The sequence below is a fragment of the Dipodomys ordii genome, unplaced genomic scaffold (assembly GCF_000151885.1).
Source record: "Dipodomys ordii isolate 6190 unplaced genomic scaffold, Dord_2.0 Scaffold5, whole genome shotgun sequence".
NCBI classification, from domain to species: Eukaryota; Metazoa; Chordata; class Mammalia; order Rodentia; family Heteromyidae; genus Dipodomys; species Dipodomys ordii.
This window is the reverse complement of record NW_012267221.1, coordinates 9,522,281-9,544,455: the sequence shown is the minus strand read 5'-3', so window position 1 is coordinate 9,544,455 and position 22,175 is coordinate 9,522,281. Positions and strand designations below refer to the sequence as shown.

At 37.3% G+C, this 22,175-nt stretch overlaps 1 protein-coding gene across 1 annotated transcript in view; it reads right to left on the bottom strand.

Moving 5' to 3' along the window:
• Positions 1 to 17,210, bottom strand: part of Galnt5 (polypeptide N-acetylgalactosaminyltransferase 5) — a 41,303-nt gene extending 24,093 nt beyond the window's left edge. The window contains exons 1-2 of the mRNA XM_013028749.1: positions 15,814 to 17,210; positions 403 to 569 (exon numbers count right to left, since the gene is read on the bottom strand). Of these exons, the coding sequence (XP_012884203.1) occupies positions 403 to 569; positions 15,814 to 17,210 (1,564 nt within the window). The remainder of the gene's footprint in view (positions 1 to 402; positions 570 to 15,813) is intronic.
• Positions 17,211 to 22,175: the final 4,965 nt, after the last annotated feature.

Below are 22,175 nucleotides of genomic sequence, written 5' to 3'. Positions count from 1 at the left end.
GAGCTGAACCCCTGTTATTACCAGTAGGAAAGGCATTCTATTAATTGTGTGTGTGTGTGTGGGGGGAAACACTGGTTTTTTGATTTAATGAGAATGGACTTGGAACATCTTCTGGACTCACTTCAAAGTGTCCTTCTTCAAGCAACTGCAGAGTTAAAATCATTCCCTCATGTCAGGAAGGTTATCGCTGAAGGGAAGCCTGAGGTAGTTAGTGGATCAGAACCTGGGATGAGTTTTCCGATCTCACAGATAATTTAGACTTATGCTTATAAGTTCCTCATGAAGCAAGGATTCAGCATTTGAGAAAGTCATGCTTCATCAATGTACTCTGTAAAATTTCCATCTAAATTGCTTTTGTCTCCTGCTAATACTTTGACTTTTCTGCAGAACAGGTTTGCTTACCTTTGGTACTGAAGTCATCCACCAGTAGAATCTCCTTGATGAGGTGTGAAGGAGACCGGTTGAGGACACTATGAACAGACCTCAGGAGAGTGGACCACACCTCATCCACAAAACACATGATGACACTGGTGGTTGGGAGGTTGTTGTGAACTTGCTGTTGTGCACAACTAGACAAGATAGAAGCAGAGTACAAGAGACAATAATAGAATACAAAAGTTGGTTGGAAAACTCACTGAGTATCATTATACATGCATATTAGCATTAATATTTGTCTATGTCATTAATGATCATTTTTATCAAATACTTTTTCCTGGGAAGGGGGTAAAATAAAAGAGCAGTGGAAGACTAACCAGAAAAGGGAGTAGCTGTTGAGGACTAGCAATGTGGGACATAAGAACTTGTGAGGGCATCATGCTGAAATAGAAAGGCAGGGGTTTGAAGATGGTTAGACTCAATTTTGAATCTTTACACAAGAATTTCTCAGAATTTGAATATTCTGAGATAAAAGAAAGATAATGTATTATATATTTATATTTACATATAAAGTTATTTTCAACTATATGTACTTATCTGAGGCTCTGCTTCAAAGTAGACACAGCTGAAGCCATTTTGTTGGCATAGAATAAGGCCCAGTGAAAGATGGTGTTTAGGAGTGTTGCCACTGGTCTTGGATTTTTCCAGGTTCTACATTTCAGACTGTCTTATTGCTTGTATCCCTTCCTGTCTTGCCTATGTTGTTCTTTAAGGAGGAGTGTCCAATGGAATTTTACAGAGAATTTGACATCTTGCTAACACATCTCTGGGTAGTGATGCAATAATTAATAGTGATGATAAATAAATATTATAACTGCTTTCTCTAATTTTGACTTAAACCTCAAATCAAAGAGATTAACCAAAGAGATTAACTCATAATAATACTGTTAGTAGATTGAGACTAAAACTCTGGTTCAGTCTGGCTTCCTAAATATCTTCAGGAAGTCTTACATTCACAAGAATGAAAACAGCTAGCAGTAGATATGACATTTGTGAGAGCTAGTGTTCTGTGAGAATAACATGGCTGTACATTGCTTATTCAATAAATAAGCAATAGATAAGGAAAATATAGCAAGATATTTTCATTACACTTTATAGTTGACAATATCTGTCTAACTAGTTTGCTGCACTAAAACTACGAGTTTGAGAATCAGATAAATACGTGAGCAAGTATCAGTTCTAGCTAATTATTGGCTTGTAGATGAAGCATAACTGCTGTAAACCTTAACACATCAACTATGAAGCAGAGATAAGAAAACCTGCTTGTTCTATGTTCGATAGGAAATGTACTCATTACCTTACTCATGTAACTGTAACCCTTCTGTTCAGTATTTTTACAATTAAAAAACACATAAAAAAGGAAAAAAAAGCAAACCTGCTTGTTATAAAACTAAATATATGTATTACACAAAATTTGCCTAGTATGTATTGCCACAGCATGTTCTTAAGAAGTAAGAAGCAAAGTGGCACTGTGGCTCAAGACAAGCTCAAGCTGAAGGTCAAGCTGAAGACAGGCTCAAGCTGAAGAGCTCAAGGCAGCACCCAGGCTGAGTTCAAGCCCCATGACCAAAAAAGAAAAAAAAAAGAAAAAGAAAAAAAAAAGAAGTAAATCTACCTCTTCTCTGTAGTTCAAGGCTCTCCAGAAATGATTTGCTCTTATAGTAACTAAAAACACCTTAGTATATCATACAGAACATTTGCCTAGCCTGAGAATCTGTGTCCTAAAAAACAAACAAAATGAACTAAAATAAATGACTCACAAATTATTAAGAGTCTAATTTGGAAACTTAAGTTCTAATGTAAAGTTAATTTATTCTCCTTGTTTATATGATTAATATTTAAAAAGTAGAGGACTGATATGAAGAAGTCTTTCAAGTAATGGAAAATCAAAATATACTTATGTATAAATACATATTATATATGTATAATACAATATATTATATACATAAATATTCATTTGTATTATACATACATACTAATTTACATAATAAATCAAATATTTACTATATATTATATAATATATAAATATGGCATGTTTATACATTAATATATAACTACAAATATGCATAAATATATTTATATTTAAAAGTAAATATAAATTCAATAATATAACATATTTATTGCATTATTAAATTATGCTTATTATATAAATTAATATATTTATTTACATTAATAAATTACATACATATGCCTCATATAATATGTGATATAGTATAACATATGTTATTTGTCTTTGATGAGCTATTTCTATCAATTTGCCTGAAGTATTCGATTAGTTAAATATGAAATAAAGCATATGTGTACATATATTGTATGTTGTCTTTTGAGGGTTATTTCAATCAATCTACCTGAAGTACTTAATAAGTTAAAACACTAAAAAAGGCTTTAAAAATGAGAAGACACGTGTATTCTTTGTGTATCCTTCAACTTCTCAAGAAAAGGCACATTTGCTTAGAATAAGTGATTTTGTGAATGCATTCTTTCTTGCTTGCTTTTTTTCTTTTCCTTACTGCATTTTGGAACTTTCTTGTAGTTTATGAATTTTTACATCAAAATCCATGGAAGTGTCTATTGGCAATACAAAATAATGAATTCTAATATTAATCATTAATTTTAGAGAAAATCCTTAATTTAGGTTAGAAAATAAAGAATATGAATTGGAATATTTCCAAGAATTAAATGAAAAATTGTGTTTGGTTACATAATTATGAACAGTTTGAAGGATAATTTTGGAAATCACCAAATTATAATCTCTAAAATTTATTTCGCAAAAAGACAAAAAGTGTCTCATGCAGAAATCCAATTGTCAGACCCTCTGGTGAGAGAGAGACCAAAGTATCAGTGAGCATCAAAATGCCAGTGATAAGATTCAAGTTTCTCAAGGAGAGAAAGGCTAAGGAGAGAGCAAAATGAGTAAAGATTCAAAAGTAGGTTCAGTAATGGACAGTATTTTGTAGACTACTGAGCATCAAATCTTAGGAATAAGAGAGATAGGGGATAGTCAGGGGGAATGCAAAACAAGTTCACCATCTCATTCTCATCTGTCTCATAACAAAAGTATCAGAATCATATATGTGGACATCAGGGAAAGTGCAAGATATATCAATTACAGTTAATGACTGAGATAGCCCTCATTTCATCGATGAGTGATATAGTGACAGTTGGTAAAATTGACAGACCTAGTCTCCTGTAGTCTTGCCCCATCTTTTCTGAGACCTTATATTCTCCTAGTGTCCACCTATTACTCCCTGGCTTTCCTCCTTCCCTCTCCTTCTTAGCTCTTCCCTGTTATTCATTATAAACAGTCTCCAAGCTGGGTCTTGGACTTTTGTTTTCTATGTATTATGTTACTGTTTGATCCCATCTGTTCCCATAGTTCAAAATCTGATAACATCTTCCAAATTTGCATCTAGACAAGATTTCTCCTGTGAATTTCAGACACATATCAAATCAACTACTCCACATGCCCCTGTATGTTTCACAGGCAACTTAAGATATAAAATGTCTTAAGATATTTTTACTTCACCCAATGTAGCCTAACCAGTTTTTCTGCATTTCTCTTCTTAATCACATCTATAAAATATAGATGCCATTCTCAACTAGTGTAAATTTGTTTTAATCGATCCATTTACTCTGCCATTGGACTTCCTGATTATATCTGTCACCCAGTGTCTTCACACTTCTACCTTGCTACCCTTGCTCTTCAACCTTCTCTGTCTTTCTCTAGGATTGTTGCAGAGGTCTCCTAGCAGGACCCTAATGTACACTTTTTGTCATATGTCTAACAACCTTTTCCTTAAAATCATTACACAAATCCCTAGTGGAGAAAAAAAAGACCACGTGCTCTATCACAGCCTAATTTACTATGTTTTCATAACTTTGAGGACCTCTCTATGCTTGCATAAATGGATTCTTTGTCCATTTAGGTTTTAGCTTAAATGCATCCTCTACAGAAAAGTTTTCTTTGACTATTCTAATCTTCTATTATTATAGAATATAATTCTCTTGTTATTGTCTCTTATAGTAATCTGTGTTTCAAAGCTTTCACTTATCAATTTAATTTATTTCCTTTATTCAGAGTTCCCCGCATCTGGGTCAAATACTTCTAGATTACCACAGCTCTAGTACAGTTGCACATACAAATATTTTATAAATATATATTGAGCAGATAGCGGGTTGGTATGAGATGGGAGGGCACTTAAATATGAAGCGTTAATAGTAAGTTAAGAGACATTTTCCTCTAAGACAGGAAGACAAGAGGGGTCAATGTATACAAATAGGTTTACTTGGAAAAAATGTGAAGACCAAAACAGCACCTAGTGGTTATTTGTTAATGAACTAGACTAGCAGTTGAGGCGAATGGAGAATATTGGAACAGGAATTATGGGCAATGAGAGACAGTGCTTGCTGGCTGCATGTAAAAATATTTCTGAGAGTTATTGAGCCCATTCTCAAGTTGGAGAGGCCAACTTTTTTTCATGATACAAGGATATGGTTTGTTTGATCACTGGCTGGCATATGGGTTTAAGAGGAAATAGAGGGCTGGGAAGGTGGCTCAGTGGTAGAATGCTTACCTTGCCTGTATGAGGCCCTGGGTTTGATTCCTCAGCACCACATAAGCAGCAAAAGCTGGAAGAGGCACTGTGGCTCAAGGGGTAGAGCTCTAGCCTTGAGCTGAAGAGCTGAGGGACAGTGCCTAGCCCAGAGTTCAGGCCCCACAACCAACAAAAAAAGAAAGAGAGAGAGAGATAGATAGATAGAATAAACTTGGGAAAATCTACGTCTAGGGGTCATCTTAACAGTGAAGGGGGGGGGGGAAAGGACTGACAGAAAATTTTGAGGAAATGGGTGTAAAGTGGTTAAATGTTTAATTATGGTTTCTGTGGGGCAGGGGAGAAGAGATAATGGCCCGAGTAGAGGGAGGGAGCAGAAGACATCTGGAACATCCTGTCTTCACATGTTTAATTTTATGATGTAAATTAATGAGAAATGCACATCTCACACTTAAATGTTCTTTCAGCGTTTGGTGCTGAAAAATAATAAATCAGCTCTAAAAAGCAAAGGTCAGCTGTATAAATTCTGTGTGAACTAACAAGGCTAGCTGTGAAATTCTGAGAACTAAATGTTAGACATATACGGTGACAAATCAAAAACACATTTTGAAGAGTTAACCTTCATATGATGTGGCTTTTCTTATCGTAGGAACCAGTAGATATTTTTTTAAACCTATTTTAGAAGGAAGTTCTAAGAATTACTTATGTCAGTTAGTTTGGAATGGGGGAGTTGAGCAAAGCTGTAGGATGTATAAAATTTGGAGATGGCATCTCCAATCACCAAACACCTTAGCTGATCCTTCATCCACCCCCATTGTGCTGAGTGCCTTTGTTTGATCATTAGAAACCCATACAGGTTGGTCTTGTAGAACTCCTATTAGATTTCACTTTTATATCCCAACAATTAGCTTAACTCTCTGGCAATTATTGAAAAACGTTCTATTTTATGTGTTTTTAAGGAATCATGTGGAGACTATCCCAAGGAATATGATGTGGTACAGATCATACCAGTGTCTGATAACAGGCAATATAAGGACACACAACATCTACTAGAGCTTTCACCTACAAAGTGTCAAAGTGAGACTTTGACACAAAGCCAGATCTTCTGTATTACTGAACAGGCTAATCATGTTTTCTGGTGTCTAGAAAAAAAAAAGCCAAGGATGGCATGCTTATTTTGCTCAAAAGCACAACAGGTCAGCCCAGAAAGGTTTTTAGACGTAAGAAGTCTTGCTTTGTCATTCAATTTCATCTAAGTTCCATAGGTTTCAACAGCTTTTCCAAGTTATCCTGCACTGACGCAGGTAAAATAACCTGTCTTTATTGCTATTTTCCTACTGGAAATCTTGATTTTAGCTACATTGTGGAAATAGGAATTGGAATAAAGTCTCACTTCAATGCAAGGTAATTCTGTGCTGATAAACATCACTAGAAATTCTATTTTTTTATTATGTATGCCATTTGTTATTATACAAACTGGGTATGTAAAATTAACTCAAACTGTTTTGTTCTGCTTAAAATTAACCCTGATTTTTTGTTTGGGGGACATCTGTGTTCAGATTACTGTGGCCAGTTCAAATACTACAAACAAATGATCGCTATAAAGTGGGTGAGCACATCATGCTATAGCTAACTGATGCACATTTACCCTAGAACAGAAAAACTCAACTTTGAAAAGGAGACAAGAAACCGATCTTGCTTTCATTGGCTACACAGCTACTGTGGTCAGTCACTTAACCTTCCAGAAACTCCATTTCTTCACTTTTAGGATGAAGATGCTGCAGTTTGTATCCCAGAACGGCCATAAAGATTTTAAGAGATAATGGGTGTAGAAATATTTGGTTTCATGGTGGAAAATGGACATGGACGACCTCCAATGACCCATAATGCAAACACCCTCATTCTGACCAGATGCACTGCCCTTTAACGGGCAGTCCCTTAATCTGAGTCCACCAAGCACTCAATCATTTATCAAAAAAGACTCAGAACGGGGATGTACTTCACCTTCTCGGCTTCTGTGTGCTGAATGCGCTGCCACTTACCTGATTTGAATGTAGCCTATCAAATAAAGGTTTCAAATCAGAAGATCAAGGGAATGATAGCATTCTCTCATTTCTATGAATTTTTCATTTTATCCCAATACAGGCAAAATGTATGATGTGGGTCAAGTCTCTGTCTTCACAGATCTGAACAGAAGGTCGGGAGAATATTTTCTCAACTTCGATTTGCAATTCAACTGCAGCCTGGATGGAAGCCTTCAGGGGCCTTCCCTCCCTAAGCTTGGATATCTTTGGGAGCATCAGGAGAATTGTGCCTCCCCCTGAGGAGCTCTGCCTGGAATTACATTCTCTTCCCTCAGACCTTAGAATATTGGGACTCTTTTGTCTCTGACTGATAAGAGGGTATAGTGATAGAAGAGTTTTGCTTTTTGTTCTTCCCATGGTAGACTATCACTTATAGTGCAAAGCACCTGGCTGCTAGCTGAGAACATTTAAGTCACATTTCTCTCCTCTTTTCCAAAGGTCTTAGCAAGGATACTGGGTTTTCTGAGGCCAGTGTGTATACATTAGAGCAAGTATACTCCATGTCAGAAATATAAGCTTACTCCTAGAATCAGCCTTTGCCACTTTAACAATAGTCTATTTTGAGCAGACAGCTGTCAGGGTAGAACTGGTTTGGGAGGGAGAATTGCAGGACATAGTGTGATGAGACAAAAATAGTCCTGAGTGGAGAGCGTAGGGCACCTTTGGAGTAATACTGCCTCATCTGTTAGTGCGTGACTTGAGGCAAATCGCTTTACTCCTTATACCTTCTCTGTTGTATAGGGCATTGAATCAATCACTTCGAAATCTTCACTTAGTATTAACATCTCTATGTTTGCGATGCAACCTTAGCCTTGTTTACCCTCTCACATCTCTGACCTACGTATAAGGAAAAGCATCTTAATTTCTTCCACAGTCATATGATTATAACAAACAAAGGAAGGAGGAACTGTAGCCTATATAAAGAACATTAGAACGAGAAGTTGGAAAATTTTCTTTTGAGTGTCAAATGACCTGGGATAGCAGCTATATCATTTTAATTTGTCGTTGTTGCTTTCAGCCTCCTTTGCAAGTAATCTTACTGTACTGCTGCAATGATTGGTTAAAATATACATTATACACTCACACATATAAAAGATATACTTAAAACATACAGGTGCACCTACATTACTGCCTGGATTCTAATAAGCAGGTTTTCTTTGGGAGGTTGAGTCTCAGCAAGGGAGGGTTTCCCTTCATATGTGCAAGTCCAGGAGTGATGAAAGTGATGATAGGGATATAACTGGGGTTGGAGGAACCAAACTGGTGCAGTAGAATTATAACTACAGAAGGAAGAATCAGAAGACAAAGGTTTGGGGTAAAACTTTGTGACATGAAAACTGTGGTCTCTTGGAGAAGTTAGTTGTGCTCTCTCTCTGTCTCTCTCCCTCCCTCCCTCCTCCTCCCCCTCCCTCCCTGTATTCATGAGTGACTGCCCTTATTTGTTAATAAGGAGGGACTTTGGCTGTTGCAGGGATCAGAGTAGATGATGTCCATGAAAGAAGGGAGTTCCCAGCTGCCTGTCTGGCAACAAGCAGATATTGCTTGCAGTGGAATAACCTGCCACTTTCCAAATGACTTTCCATTACGGTCTAAAACTTCAGTTTCTCATGCAAGTTTTAGCTTCTCTGTAGTTATGACTGGGATGGTGAGAATATCTACCTGGAGGAATCATTTTCAGAATCAAAGGCCTGTAAGGCCTGTTTCTCCATGCTACTGCATCCTACAAATGCCAGTATTTTAGAAGCAGGGATTAAAAGGTACTTGAGTTTGGCATATTATTTAAGGTTTATCCAGGGAACTCTAGTTCCTTTCAGTTTTTGAAAACAAACAACAAGACAGAACCCCCTAAACATTATTTCCTCTGAATTTTCTGAAACTTTGGGGACACAAAAACAAAAACAAACAAACAAACAAATAAAAAGCCCAAAAGAAAGTTACTTCTGTAACTCAAGGAAATATATCAATAATTTAACAAAATTTAGTTTAGCACTGGCAGTTCATGCCCATAATCCTAGCTATTTAGAAGACAGCCAGGGCAGAAAAGTCTGTGAAATTTATTTCCAATTAACCAGAAAGAAAACAAAACTGGGCTGGAGGAGCTATGACTTGGGTGATGATAGAGTGCCAGCCCTGAGCAAAAAAGCTGAAGGAGAATGTCAGTCCCTTATTGCAAGCCTCTCTCTTTCTCTCTCTCTCTCTCTTTCTCACACGCACACACACACACACACACACACACACAAAAATATATATACACATACACATATACACATTTACACATACACACATACACATACACACATATACACATATACACATACATATACACACATATGATAAAATTAAGCTGGTGGCTAAATTGAACACTGGATTACAGGTGTGAAAAAGCCATGTAAATAGGTTCAGAATCCTACATTTGCTAATTAATCTTTTCCAGGAGGAAAGGACTATTTAGGGAGTATTTAAGAGGGAAATTCACTGATTTGTTTTAATATTTTCCAGTTTTTAAGTTAATTAGGCACTGTTCTATACTTTTGCTTTGAATTAGTGGTAGAAAAGTTTTTTTTTAATTTCATTTATCTTTTCTCTTGGTTTTTTCCTTGTTAAGAGAATAAGCTTGTCATGGGTTGAATGTAATATAGTGTACAAAGGCTTCACAATAATCTCTAGGCCATGTTTAACCTCTGTGGCATTGTGGCCTAGCTTCTATTCTTAACACAGTCTCCATTTAATTCCATTCATGTATGTGACTTTTCAGTGAAACAGACCTATTCCTATCTTAGAAACACACACACAGGGCCACAAGTTCATGTGTGTTGAAGTTCATCAATTAAAATATTCATCTCAAGTTGGGTGCTGGTGGCTCACACCTGTAATCCTAGTGACTCAGCAGGCTGAGATCTGAGGATCACCGTTCAAAGCCAGCCTGGGCAGGAAAATCCATGAGACTCTTATTTCCAATTAAAAAAACAAAACCAAAAACAAACAAACAAACAAAAAACACTAGAAAACTGGCAGTGGCACTGTAGCTCAAATGGTAGAGCGCTAGCCTTGAGCTGAAGAGCTGAGGGACAGCACTCAGGCCCAGAGTTCAAGCCCCACAACCGAAAAAAAAAAAAATCATTTCAGATAAAATAAAATCTTAAATTTTATTTAACTTCAGGTTATTTTTTCCTCCTCTCTGTCTCATAAACTATTGGAATGTTATAGTTAGGACGAAATGTGCTTAACTATATTCTATTTTCTAGCTTGTACTCTTTCTCTCCCTCCTGTAACTCATTACCATGGCTTTTGACCTTTTAGGCTCAATGTTAAAGGTTCCAGAAAGTTTTCCTTTTCCCTCAGTAATTTATACTGGTTTGTGGTAAATGCCCACAACTATCTTTGTTTTTTATACACGCCAAAAGAAAACTCTCCTTAACTGTGTAGGAAGGAATCAAATTATCGGTTGACAGTCCCAGCTCTGGACCAAGAGAAAAAAGACTTATTTTATGGCTTCATTGAGGGTCTTGTCAAAGCTCTTCCATAGAGACAGCAAAGCATTAAAGTAGCAATTGAGTAATGTTACAACACAGCAGAGGTAAATAAGGATGCCATAATTCTCATTGGACTTTAAAAACAATATGCAGGCAGGAAAATTTCCTTTGAGCCTCTTTTTTTCCCCCTCTAAATTCAGATTCAGGAAGTGTACTCTTAAAATAAGTTCATTTTGGGGGTTTCAGCTTAGCTATTGCTGCAGGCCAAAAGACAACATTTTTCCACATAGAACTGTCCTGCATTTTCAGTAGGTCTGACAACAGTTCAGGAAAATGCATGTGCTTTTGTGGAAGAGTGTGTGTGTGTGTGTGAGTGTGTGTGTGTGTGTGTGTGTGTGTGTGTGTATGTATATATTTATTGTACATGTGTTGATTATTGACAATGAAACAAATTCCAATATATAAGAGCAAGAACTAAAAGGATTTTTTTTATATAAAATGATTAAATGTGAGACTTTAAGTGCCAAAAGAGCACTGCATTTTAAGCATATTGTATGTGCAAAGATTGTAGGCCAAGATGAAATTGTATTTTACTTACTGACATAAAACATTCTTGCAAAAAATCAACAGATGTTTCTTGATTAAAGTCAAAGTATTAAAATTAAAAACCAAACAATGAGAAAATATGAACTAATGAAGATGCATGAATTAATTAATTAATTGCAGTTTTAAACAATATATTTACTTTAGAATATGTGCTAATATATGTGTACATTCAGAAAGAAAAATTAGGAAGTCATTAATAATTTCTAATATGACTTATTATAAGCCTCATTTGAATTGCTACTTCTCATTTATTTCCTTAAATTAGAATCAACTTAAAATATTTTAGAGAAATATGCTTTCTAAATCTGTACTGTACAAACTTACAAACCTATATCTTTGGAATATTATACATGAAATAGAGTTAAATTAGTATTCTCTCAGAGGCAATTTTACTGAGAAGCAAAAAGAAATAACTAAATAATTTTTTTAAAAAAGCTCAAGATCACAGTCAGTGAAGAGAGAGCAGACGATAAAGCATTTCAGTAACGGGGATGTTATTGGAACTCAGAGGTCACAGTCATGCTCCAGGTGGAAGTTCACTGCAGTTAGAGTTTTGAGCAATGTTGGATTAGCTTTTGTCAGAGCAAATGCTGAAGGCCATAAAAGAAAAGGTTGGAAGGAGGATATGAGAAAAGATCAGCTAATAAAAACATTAGGACATTATCATGAGCAGAATATCTGACAATAGTCAAGAATTGACTCTGTGAAGGCCACTTTGGGAAAAATGATGTATTCATCATGCCAGAGATCTACCATGAGGGGCAGAAATATTGAGCAGCCAATGAGTGGGCATTTGGATATTGCTGATAACAGGACCGTGCTTTGGGGAAAGGTGCGTGTCAACATCTTAGAAATGGTCCTTCGAGATTCCAAAGGGAAAGAAGAAGAGAACATGGTTGAAAAAGGGAGTCTGATCTGAGAACTAAAACAGGAGAAATTGTGCTGTCTACCCTTCTGGTTTTCACTACATCATGGCAACTTTGTCCTAAGGTATCAGTTAATTCACTTTCAATAATTTATTAACTATTATCTAGTTGTTATTTTTCTTCTGGGAATTTAACTGAAAATAGTATACCTATGGTTTTTATATTTTTCAATCAATATTCAATGACTGTTATTGTGTTCATCTATGATAGTAGACTTGGGGTAAAATTTAAAAGGCAGTAAGAGAAATAGTCCCTCAAACTCTTGAAATGGGAAGGTTGCAATGGGCTGCTAATGTAGCTATTTTAAGGCCAACTCTTTTTAAAAATTTTTAATTGTAAAAATACTGTACAGAGGGGTTACAGTTACATGAGTAAGGTAATGAGTATATTTCCTATCGAGCATTGTTACCTACTCCATTGTTTTTTCTCCAACCATCCCTTCCATCCCCACCTCCCCAATTCCTCCCTCCCCAACTCCAAGTTGTAAAGTTCGTTTTCAACATAGTGTCTGTACATCTCATTGTTACAATGGGTCAACCTATATCCTTGTTTCTAAATTTTGTTATTTCCCTTCCCCTCCCCAAATTAGAGAAATGTATATACAAGATGCAGGGCACTGACATCAAATACAGTGAAAACAGGAGTTATACTGTGGGGGAAGAACATACAAAAGAAACAAAAAAATTCATTAAACATTTAAATACATTAAAAACAACAGCAAGAACGAAAAAAAACCCCACTGTGTTCCTATCTTGGCGTTCATTTCACTTAACAGCATCTTATATGGTTATACGTACATAGCTTTTGACCTTTTCTGCTTGTCCTAGATTTATACTAGTTATTGCAAATAAGGGAAACCTTATTTGGGACCTATGTTTCTTTGGGTCTGGCTTACTTCACCTAATATAATTTTTCCAGGTCTTTCCATTTCCTAACAAATGGGGCGATGCCATTCTTTCTGATGGAGGCATTGTGTATATGGATGTGTATATCAGATATATATATATATATATATATATATATATATATATAAATGCTGACATTGTTGTGCTGGTAGCTTTAGTATAACCTTGTTTGTGATTGTTTGAGTAAATTCCCAAAGTGGGATTGCTAGGTCATAGGGAAGCTCTATGTGGAGTCTTTTGAGGAACCTCCATACTGCTTTCCAAAGTGGTTTAACAAGTTTACACTCCCACCAACAATGCCATAGGGTTCCCTTTTGGCTACATCCCCTCCAGCATCTGTTGTTATTAGATTTTTTTTATTATAGTCATTCTAACTTGGGTGAGGTGGAATCTCAATGTTGTTTTGATTTGCATTTCTTTTATGGCTAGAGAGGTGGAGCATTTCTTCATGTGTCTATTCAGACCAACTCTTTTATCTGTGTTTTTGTAAGACCCTCTCACACACACATCTCCTTATTTCTTTATTATATTTTATAATGATTTTCTCCCTACTCCTCATATGACTTTGAAAATCCATTATACTAAAAATTATCAATAAAATCAAAGCATAAACAACAACAAATATACTCCACTTCAAATCTTACCACCCAATGAGCCAAGTGTATTTCATTTGAATGTTATACCAGCCTTCATCCATTTGATACATATTTGCAAACATTTGCAGTCAGAACATATGAGTACAAGAAGTAAAAAGAAGATGAGTCATTCTCTTTCAAGGAAGAGTGGCACAAAGGGCTGCAGATACACTGAGGGATCCCAGGATGAAGGCTTTTTAGTGGTTAGTCTGTCTCCTCTCTTGTTGGAGCAACAGAACCAAAGCCAAGCCTCTTGTGGGGAGCAGCACCCATATTTAGCCAAGGTGGGTTAAGTGATAAGAGGGAGGGGCCTGGCCATGTGTTCTCTGACTCATTAGTCTCAAGCATACATGTCCATTTCTCACTGTACCATTCCTTGACTGCCATGCTTCGCTTCCACAAACCATGCAATAAACTAAGAGACACTGGGTGCCCTCAAACTGTCAACAAATCACAGGGATGATAACATTATTATTAATTGCTTTTGGCTCCATACACTGGCTTTTCTCTGGTTTGGAGATGAAACTGGTGCTTCTTTGCTATGTCTGATTTCTCCCAGACTCTACAGCAGTCTGCCAGGCTACTTTTGAGCACAAAAAATGCTGTCCTAATAACTATGTCATTCCCCTGTGTTTTGAGCTCAAAGCTGGTATATGCAATCGGGATTTCAGACTAGATCTGGTCCAGTAGATTTTAGGACTTTCTTTTGGGGATAATTCATAGGAGCTGGGAAAGAAACAACACCATAATTGCAAGCATGGATTCAGCATAATTGTAAGCATGAAATTTTTTCAATTACTAGCTCTATGATTACCTCGTCTGTGATCGAGGTAAGTTCCCACAGCCTCAGTCTCCTCATCTCTGTGTGTTTCTGTGTTCTCATCAAGAATGCATTTGCCAAAGTGAGGAACATGCATGACACAAGGTTCTATGTAAGCAGGAAGTTAGTAGGTGGCTGGTTTGCCAATGTCTAAGAGATTAAAAATGGCCCTTTTGTAGCTGGCATGCCAATAAAGATGTTGTTCCTACTCTAGTATGAATATGGGTATATCTCTAAGGGCTTTTCTCATACTAATACTGGGTAAGTACAAAGAAGAGTTTTCTATAGAAGCCGAACAAGACTAATGTTTGCACACTGCTTCTGCTAAAGTTTCAGTCTTGCCATATAATTCTAGGTAATCATCCTTTGGCTTAGGAACCTGAATATTATGAATGGGTAGTGAACATATGGCCACAAAATGTCCTTAATTCTGAGTGAACCAAAAGGAATCAGAATGAAAAATGTGTTTGAATCAGGTCAAATATCTGTGATATCAGCCACTTTCTGATGACTTAAATAATTTAAATCTTTGAACAACTGGTTCCTCAAGGTACATTGAATAGTTTCAGTGCTATGCCACTTTGGGAAAAGTAACAGATACATCCCTGAGTGCCCTTCATCTATTATTTGGGACCATGATGTATACCAACTCTTTCTAGGGCTCTTATAAAAGTTCAGCCATGTGTATGCAGGCTGTTTGTAAATGATCAAACTCTACAAATGTGAGAGATTATTAATTATGCTCTTAAACATCCTGCAGGTGTTTGCTCATTACCAATGGTCTTTGCTAACATCATTATTCCCGTGTAAATGAACTTATGAAGTGTCTGTCATTTTCAATTGAAATTCAGGGACTAAGTTACTTCTTCCTTTGCTGTTATCATTGTTCATGATTAGGCAGAATTCTATTGGTTAAAGATATAATTCAGGGAGGCAAAGAAGATTCCTTCTATGAATATATCTAGGTTTCCCAGATGTATTTCATGATAACATTGCTAATACTGAAAAGTTTCAAGTTGAGAATTAATTCCATTATCACAGTTATAATGGAGTTAAGCTTTTAGCTCTACCATTCATATGTGTTTTATTATGAATTGAATTCACCTAATCATTTAAAAACATTTCAGCAAAGGGAAGGATATGGAACCTGAGCTGATAGAGATGTGGACAAGAGAAGATAGTACAGAAAGAGAAGAGAGTGTATATGCTGATATTGGAAATATTTTCTTTGTGGGTATTTGGACAATGTCTAATGATTAATGCTTATTTCATTCCCTAGATGACCAACACATATATGAAATTATCTAGAAATAAATATTGTCTAAACAGGAGCCAGAATACTTGGAATTAAAAAAGAGAAGAGAAATGTGTCTTACCCAACAGGTCTCGTGTCTTCAATGGCTCTGTCCACTGGGATCAAATCACTAAGGTAGACATTGAAGTTTCCTTCTTTCCACCTTCGTTCTGCCTCCTTCTCCTTTCCAGAGGGAACAAGTACAGGTCGTCCAAACTGACCTGGTGCTTTAGGATCCCTTGGAGAAAGTGTCACATCTATTCTTAACACAGGGTGCTTTCCATGGTTTTCAGGTAGAAGGGTTTTTGCATGATTTTGGTTTTGTTGTGCAGGCTTGGCCTTGACAGTTACATTGATTCTTGCTGGCCTTGGTCCTCGAGCTAAGACTCGTTTACTTTGAGACACTGTTGATCTCCATAAAGCAGATGAAGTGAAAGATATGTCACTTCTACTTCTTGAAGAGGATTTTGCTTGGCTTCTACCCAATACTTTAGGAAATACAGTTTTGGTTTGAGAATTGGAAACTGGTTTGGTATATGTCTTTAGCTCTTCCTCTTTAGTTATAATCACAATCTGGCTTTCAGAAACATTGCCTTTCCTCCCAGGAGCTACTATGGCTCCATCATCCTTTGGCAAACCTCTCAAGAGTATCTCATTTATAGGATGCTTCTTTAAGCCATCTGCCATCAACGTGATAAAAGGAAGATCCGTATGGGTTTTGTATTTATTTGCCTTTAGTTCTTTGCTCTGAGTCTCAGTTTCATTTAAGCCTATAGCCTTCCTAAATCCCAGTGCTGGTGAGCTGGCTGGGTGTGTCCTGTTAGTGATCACTGCCTGTGACTGCTGCTTTGATCTGTCAGCCTTAAGATTGATGGTCACATTCAGGTCTTTTTCAGCTGCTTGTTTTGTTGTGTCATGGCTGAGACTATGAGTCTTTGGGCCCTTCTGTTTTACACCAGTGGGACCTGTGTGTACTGAAATTTTAACCAATGGGCTTGGCTTCAGTGTTACCTGGGGAGTGGGGACTTCAGGTTTGCTGTCTCTTCCCTCTGCCTTCTGACCGATAGGAGTCACAGGAAGGGTCTGTGGATGTGCAGGGTGCCACAAAGACATAATTTTGCCTCTTCTCGGGGATTTCTGTATCTTTCTTTCCTGTTCAGCATGGCCCAAATCATCCTCAACATTGAGTGCACCTTCATCCATCTTTCTAAAGTTCTCTTTGCCCCACCCCCGCTTCCCAGGGCCTCTTGGGGGAGGCCTCATCTCTCTGATGCTGCTGTAAAGGATCATTTGGTCTGGCTGAACTCTGAATCCTATATGCTCCCTCTTCAGGATGTCTTCCTTGAGGACCCGGGTGTTGATCTCACTGAATGAGAGGCGGAGAGCTGCCATGTCAAAGAGCAGCCAGATGACAGAAGCCACAAATATAAATGCCAAGACTCGCCCACTTCCTCGGAAAAACTTTCTGACCTTGTTCATGGTACAAGCGATTGTCTTGCAGCCTGCCCTCCCTCTGAGCCTGCTTACCTGGAGTGGAGAGAGAGCTGAAGTAGCAGCAGCAGCAGCAGCAGTTGAGTTGGCAGAAAGCTCCCCCTCCCCTGAACACAGCAGGACAGGAAACAGCAGTCCAAGGGGAGAGCTCAGCTCCTACTGCCTGTCAGTCTCTGCCTGCGTGGCATTTCATAGCAGAGCATCTGTGCCTGCTCAGCCAGCCCTGGCAAAACCCTGGTTAAACACCAGCCTTAGGTCACTCCGGGAGCAGTCGACTGCGGCCACAGGACGGTTCAATATATCACTTGACTTGATTCCGGGAGCCCATGTCCACCTTCCTATAAGCCCAAGAAAAAGTGGGGGCCGGACCGGGTTGCTGCTTCTCTCCTCCCAGTTCTCGTCTGCACACTGTAACTCAACACCACTTCTCATAAGGAAAACATTTCAAGCCATTACCCAGAAACTTCATTCAGCTCTCACCTTCTGTGTTATGTGAGAGCCTATGTGTGTTTTAAAGGCAATTAAACAGAAAGCAAACTATGTAACTTTGAGGACATATGTTCCTAGTTTCTAACTCCAACTATCCTCTCCTACACATTAACCCTGCAGTACCCAGGTGCTGAGTGCTCTGCCTGAACAATTCATCCCTGACCTTCTAGTTTCCTTTGTAAGAGGTTAATGGCTTGCAAAGAAGAGGTTCCCCACATCCTCAGTGACAGAGACAGATGAATATCCAGAAGCTTCCCTTGAAGGAGGATGAATGTATTTCTTTGTAGGTCAACTATTTTTTTTCTTTCCTTTATTTTACTAACACATCCATTGTTATCACTAGATTTAATAGACATAACCTGGATTTGTCATATTGTTGTGAAAGTTTCTGGACACTTCGCTATGACCTGAAAGTTTGGGACTCTATCCAATTCACATGTTGAAACTCGAATCACCAGTGTGACAGTGTTAGGACGTGTAGGCTGTGGAAGGTGATTAGATGATGTGGATGGAGCTCTTGGGAATGAAAAAAGGCTTAAGAGACCCTGTCCCTTCCACCAGACAAGGACAAAGCAAAAAGACTTCTTGAAACCAGAAAATGGGTCCTCACCAAGTCTTCCATATTTGGATTTCCCAGCCTCCAAAAGTATGACAAGTTAATTGATAACAATTATTAATCAGTCTATGATATGTGTTTTAGAAGTTTGAATTAAGACAAACTTCTTCTCTGCTCTAGTAGTTATTATTTCATCGACCACAAAATATCCCAAGTTCTGATTAATTGATTATATTTTGAAATTATTCCCAGGGTTTTCAAATTAATTGATTATATTTTGAAATTATTCCCAAGGTTTTCAAATGTGCAGCCAATGTTGAGATTTTGTAGTCTAATATAAACAAACACCCATCTTTCTCTTTTTCTCTCTCCTTTCTGATTTCGAACATGGCTAATTTCAGGTGTCAACATGTCAACATGACTGGCATAAGAAATAATGAGGTAGCTTGTGATACATTCTTGTGAAGGTATTTCTAGAAGAGATTGGCATTTGAGGGCTAGCAGGCGTGGCTTATGTGTTACAGCACCTGCTTAGCAAATTTAGGGTCCTAAGTTCAACCTCTAGTATGAGATGGGTTGGGGGAGAAAGAGAGGCAGAGTGGCTGGTAAGGAAGGATGTGAGTACAAGAAATCTCATGGTGACTGGGCACAGGGCAATGTCTAATTACTTGAAAATTTAGAAAACAAAAGATGAAAGGAAAATTTGATCTCTCTCCTTAAGAGAGATTATATCCACATTCATAAAAATTTTAAATACTTTGATCATTGGATTTTAGGATTTATACCAGAGATCTCCTAGCTTCTCAGGCACCAGATTGAGCTTTATGGTACTGGCTTTGGTTTTATGGTACCAGCTTTGGTTTTAAGGCATTCCATCTTGTATTGAATCACTTTACCAACTTGCCAGGCTCTCCAGTTTATAGAAAGCATATTGTGAAATTTCTCAATCTTCATAATAGCAAGAGCCAGTTCTAATGAATCTTCTCCTATCTATCTATCTATCTACCCATCCATCCATTGATCTATCATCTATCTATCCTCTTGATTCTCTTACTCTGAAGAACCCTGAACAGCTTAACATTTTTGTGGAATTTTCTTTTTAGAAAGGGGAAAACCTAACAATAGCTGCATTCCTAGAACAGTGAAATCAATTGTATGTTTCAACATTGCTATTAATAAAGATTGTGCATCAAGTTTGAAAACATGGCTGAGGAACACTGTTTTCTAAGACCCTCAGATAGCACTATGCTTTCCTGGGGGGGGGAATCAGCATCCATTATTTGATATAAACTTTCCCTCGACAGACTCAAGAGGGAGGGAAGGAAAGATGCTGAACTCCATGTAGTTGTGCATTGCCTCTAACAACATTTGTCCTTTCATTAAGTTTGTACTTCACTCTCAGGGAAGGAGCTCAGATAAACACAACAATAGTCACATGATTCACAAATATTTTATTTTCCTCTCTGTTCAGTGCCTGCTCTTTCTGACTTGGAATATCCACATTTGTGAAAATATCTTCCAGTAATATTGAGAATGTTGTACAGCTCAAACGCTGTGTAAGTTTGTAAGTTATTGACTGATATTGAGTAAATTGACAGTTCTTATCCTTGAAGACCTCTTAAGCTATCAATGGACACAGACAGGAGGCATATATTGTGGATTACAATAAGCAATATGTATCTTGAGAAAAATACTCTCCTGAATTTTACAGGACCATTGCTTAATTTTGGTAAGTATGGATGGCTTTAACTCAACAGATTTACAGGATGAATATGAAATTACATAGTGGATTAGAACAGAATTATTAGTTGAATAGAAGAGACAATAAATTAGCAAAAACGTAGACAAAATATAGTTTCTAAGGGACAACACAAGATTTTGAGAACCAAAATATGACTAGAAACACTGGTTCTGATATTAGCATTTGTATGAGTATCTGTGTGTGTGTGTGTGTGTGTGTGTGTGTAAGAGAGAAAGAGAGACAGAGAGGTATAAAGACAGAGTCAGAGACAGAGAGACAGATATATGCAGAGACAGAAACAGAGAAACACAGTGTGAGACAGGGCTATAGTGAGACACAAGACAGAGACACAGAGAGACCAGAGAGACTGTCTGTAGAGATGAGAAAGAAAAAGAAGCTGGTATGTCTCAAGTACATTGCTATTCTATTTCCTTTAAGTCTTTTACTCAATTCATAGAATAATGCATAGAGATAAAATCACAATTCTTTTGTAATCAAGAGTGAAAACAGAAAGTATCTTGCAGTGCAGACTGGAAGAGATGGCTCTTGGATACATACAGTATGAGGATACAATCCAAGTGTTTAAACATTACACACTACTGCTTCTCTAGCTGTATGACCTTGCAGGTTAGTTTATTTTATGTGGGAGCAATATAAAGAAGAAAATAATGTCTGCTTTTCAGATTAATGGGAAGACTGGAAGAAAATCACTCAAGGTTCTCCTTGTACCTCATAAATAATACACACTGTTACTAATACAGTCATTAATGTTTTGCTGTGACTGGAGTATAGGGTGTATGTTGAAGTTATCCTTCTGGCTCTTTCCAAAAATCAAACAAAAGACTGATGAGTAATGCGATTATTGCAATGGGGCAAGAAGTGAATCTGAGTATTTTATGTTGTTCTATTCCTGTCATTCTTATTTAATTATGAATTAAGTTCACTGGGAACTCATTATGTGCCCTAAAATCAAGCAAATGATATTCCATCTTCTAACAGTTTCATATCTGCACTTAGTAGAAACCTATCAACTCAAAACTTAGGACAATAGTTTATAATCCACATTTCAAAGTAAAGTTGATTTCTTTACATTTTCATGGATAAATAAATAGTTTGTGTCACGTAAAGGAAAGCAGAAAGCTTTATAAATATTTTATTCGACAACATTGGAGTTTCCTCCAACAATATCCCTTTCCTCAAGGGTCATAACAGTTGGAATTACTCAAAATTTTTATAGAAAAGTCAACACTTGTCACATCCTTCCTGTGTATAACAATTTTAAAACACAGTAAATATTTCCTATCCCTACATATTCATTTGATCTTAGATCAAATGGTCCTCTCTCTCTCCTTGCCCTCTTTCTGACTTGTCATTACTAGGTAAAATACAAGATGTTTGCATCCAGAAGGAAAAACATTACAAAAATTGAAGGGGAGACCTTGTCTAGTTGATATGGCTAAAGTAATTTAACTCTGGCTTAAGCTTAAGTTTGTATGGTGTGTAATTCAGGAACCATAAAGAGTGCCAAACAAAGAAAAGAAACATTGGTTAAGTACAGAGCAAAGGAAGAATGAACTGGTAGTTAGGCTTGACTTAAATTACTGACTTGGCCACTGGTAGCTGTGTATATGTCACATGTGCTCTCTGCAGCATCTCTTCCTTGTGGTGTCCCTCATAAATTGATGGGAATCTATAGGGATGGCAGAAGTTGGTTAACATCAATATTACAGGCCCAAGATTGTGCATCTTCAGGGATCTAGTAACAGATTCTGCTGGGCCCATCAGCTACGCATCTCCTCTAACTCACCAGTTCTCTGGACACATTTGATATTTAGTATCTAGAACAATAATATGAGCAAAAGAAAAGAAAAACAGGGAATTGAGGTTTACTTTTAATAGATATCAGCACATACATTGCCCAAAAATTGTCTTTATGGAGTTTTTGAGGCTACTTGCAGTTCAGTTGTATTAGTTTTCATATTTCCAGCAGAAAACTAAATAGAGAGTTGGTTATTTGAGGTGCTCTACAGTTGGGCAGTCTAGTTTGTCATTCCAGATAATGGAATCTAGGGCTGGGAAGGTGGCTCAGTGGTAGAGCGCTTGCCTTGCATGCATGAGGCCCTGGGTTTGATTCCTCAGCACCACATAAGCAAAAAGAAAAAAAAGC